The sequence below is a fragment of the Oratosquilla oratoria genome, chromosome 20, assembly GCF_046742065.1.
Source record: "Oratosquilla oratoria isolate Oo_2021 chromosome 20, ASM4674206v1, whole genome shotgun sequence".
Taxonomy (NCBI): domain Eukaryota; kingdom Metazoa; phylum Arthropoda; class Malacostraca; order Stomatopoda; family Squillidae; genus Oratosquilla; species Oratosquilla oratoria.
Window position 1 is genome coordinate 35,762,351 of NC_134796.1, and position 2,500 is coordinate 35,764,850.

Consider the following 2,500-nt stretch of genomic DNA (forward strand, 5'->3'; position numbering starts at 1 on the left):
TTATCATTTTATTCTTATTGTTATTTCTTATTTACATATTTATATATCTATATATACACACAATATATATATATACAGTATATATATATATATATATATATATATATATAGATATATATGTTATATATATATATACATACATATATATATGTATATTTATATATATACATATATATTGTATGAATGGTATAGACAGATGAGAGTGTGGGTGGAGGAAGAATAAGGGAAGATGGGCTGGAACTCCTTTATTGCTTGTACATTTCGACCGACTCGGTCTTCTTCAGTAAGCTCTCTACAAACTTCTTGAACCTTACAATTATACACTCAAAGACGGGGACACGGACAGGTCATCCCTCTGGCTGTCTGGTACGGGAAAGGGAATCACCACTCTCTCCCCTAAGAACATGTACATCCAAAACTTTTCCTACTCTTCTCCCAGGTACCACTATATAATCTATCAAAGCCATAACTACCACCCTTCCCTCCACTACCCTCTCCCATGTGTACTTATGCTTTACTTTTTCCTAACCGATGTGTTAGCTATTATCAACCCTTTTTCTAAACACAACTCCACCATCAACTCTCCACTACGATATTTTCCTGGCATTCCACACTTCCTAACCACTCCGTCTTTTTGTTAATCTCCTACTCTAGCACTAAGATCTCCCAATGCCACTACATTAACATTTCCCCCTAAAACCTCTATGCACTCATTTAAATTTATCCAAAAAGCGTCCCTTTCCTCCACAATCTTCTTACTACCAGGCCCATAAGCACTTACAAAGACCCACATCTCCCTCTCCAGTTTCACTTTAATCCACATTAACTTTGAGGAAACCTCCTTCCACTCCACCACACGCTTACCTATCTCTTCTCTTACTAATATAGTCTCTTTGCTCCCATCACCCTCCCCGGAAAATCAGTAAAGGTAATATATATTCAGAAATAAGAAACTAGGAAAAGCCACAGCACCAATTATATATATATACATATATATATACATATACATATATACAGTATACATATATATATATATACATATACATATATATACATATATATATATATATACTGTATATATACAGTATATGTACATATATATATATATATATATATATATATATGTATGTGTGTGTGTGTGTGTGTGTGTGTGTGTGTGTGTGTGTGTGTGTGTGTGTGTGTGTGTGTGTGTGTGTGTGTGTGTGTGTGTGTGTGTGTGTGTGTGTGTGTGTGTGTGCGTGTGTGTGTGTGTGTGTGTGTGTGTGTATGTCTGTGTGTGTGTGTGTGTGAGTGTGTGTGTGTGTGTGTGTGTGTGTGTGTGTGTGTGTGTGTGTGTGTGTGTGTGTGTGTGTGTGTGTGTGTGTGTGTGTGTGTGTGTGTGTGTGTGTGTGTGTGTGTGTGTGTGTGTGTACATGTATATGTATATGTATACATATATATATATATATATATATATATATATATATATATATATATATATGTATATATATATTTATATATATATATATATATATATATATATATATACATGCATATAAACAAGCACGCAATTACTAAATCAAGCTCAGTTTCAACGCTGTGCCCGTGACTGTACCTACTTACCCACCCTATGTTTGAAGATGGCTTTCCTTTGCATCGTATTTCTTCAATTTTTTTTTTCTCTTCTTTCCTAAGTCTTTTACCCTTTTATGTTCTGTAATGTCGATTTCGACGCGCTTAATAATTCTATTCTGTCTAACACCAAGCGATTTGATTTATCTCAGAAAACTATTCCATGCCGTGAAACTGTTTATCTTTATTTTTTCTAGTCCAAATTTCCTTATAGAGCTTCTAATAAATTTGTCCCCAGCTATATATAACTTTTTTCTATCATTATATATTCACAATACTGTACTACTTTGTGTGCAAGTGGGAGTTGCCGACGAGTCTACCAAAAGAAATAACATGTAAGAAGAGAGCCTTTTTTGTTACGACATTTTGCTTGTTAGAGCTTTACCAAGTCGTTGACAAATCTCTAACCAACGAAATGTCGTACTAGTAAAAGCTCCGTCCCCGTCTCTTTTGATAGAATGTACTACTTTATTATCAGTAATCAACGTAATTCGTGTTTGCAACTGCCTGGGTGTTTAATTCAGCCAAAGCTAATTCTCAACCCACCCCAATCTAATTTCACGTTTTATTGTGAGCCTCAACGTCCTCCTTAAACTTACCTGAAGCTCGCTGACGTAGCTCGTGCCCTTCATAGTAGCGATCTTGTAGTGGGCTTTGGTCATGGCGTCCCTGAGGCTATCGAAAGGCGTGTTGGTGTTGACGACGGCCAACTGGGAAGTGAGCCGCGCCGTGTAGGATGTGTACAGGAGCAGACTCCCGATCCAGTACATGTAGAAGACGACGCGTCCTCGCGTGCAAGAAGGAATGACCTCGGAACCTGCGGCGAGACCAAAGTTCCATGTAAACAAACCCGGCGATGTCCCCGCCGATGGGTCTGTCCTCTCCTAAT

At 37.4% G+C, this 2,500-nt stretch overlaps 2 protein-coding genes across 2 annotated transcripts in view; one reads left to right on the forward strand and one right to left on the reverse strand.

Annotated features, from left to right (window-relative positions):
* Positions 1-2,500, forward strand: part of LOC143036458 (soluble guanylate cyclase 89Da-like) — a 362,279-nt gene that overhangs the window by 63,785 nt on the left and 295,994 nt on the right. The window lies entirely within an intron of this gene.
* LOC143035999 (glutamate receptor ionotropic, kainate 2-like) overlaps positions 1-2,500 on the reverse strand; it is a 5,818-nt gene that overhangs the window by 2,885 nt on the left and 433 nt on the right. The window contains exon 2 of the mRNA XM_076203258.1: positions 2,211-2,428. Within this exon, the coding sequence (XP_076059373.1) occupies positions 2,211-2,428 (218 nt within the window). The remainder of the gene's footprint in view (positions 1-2,210; positions 2,429-2,500) is intronic.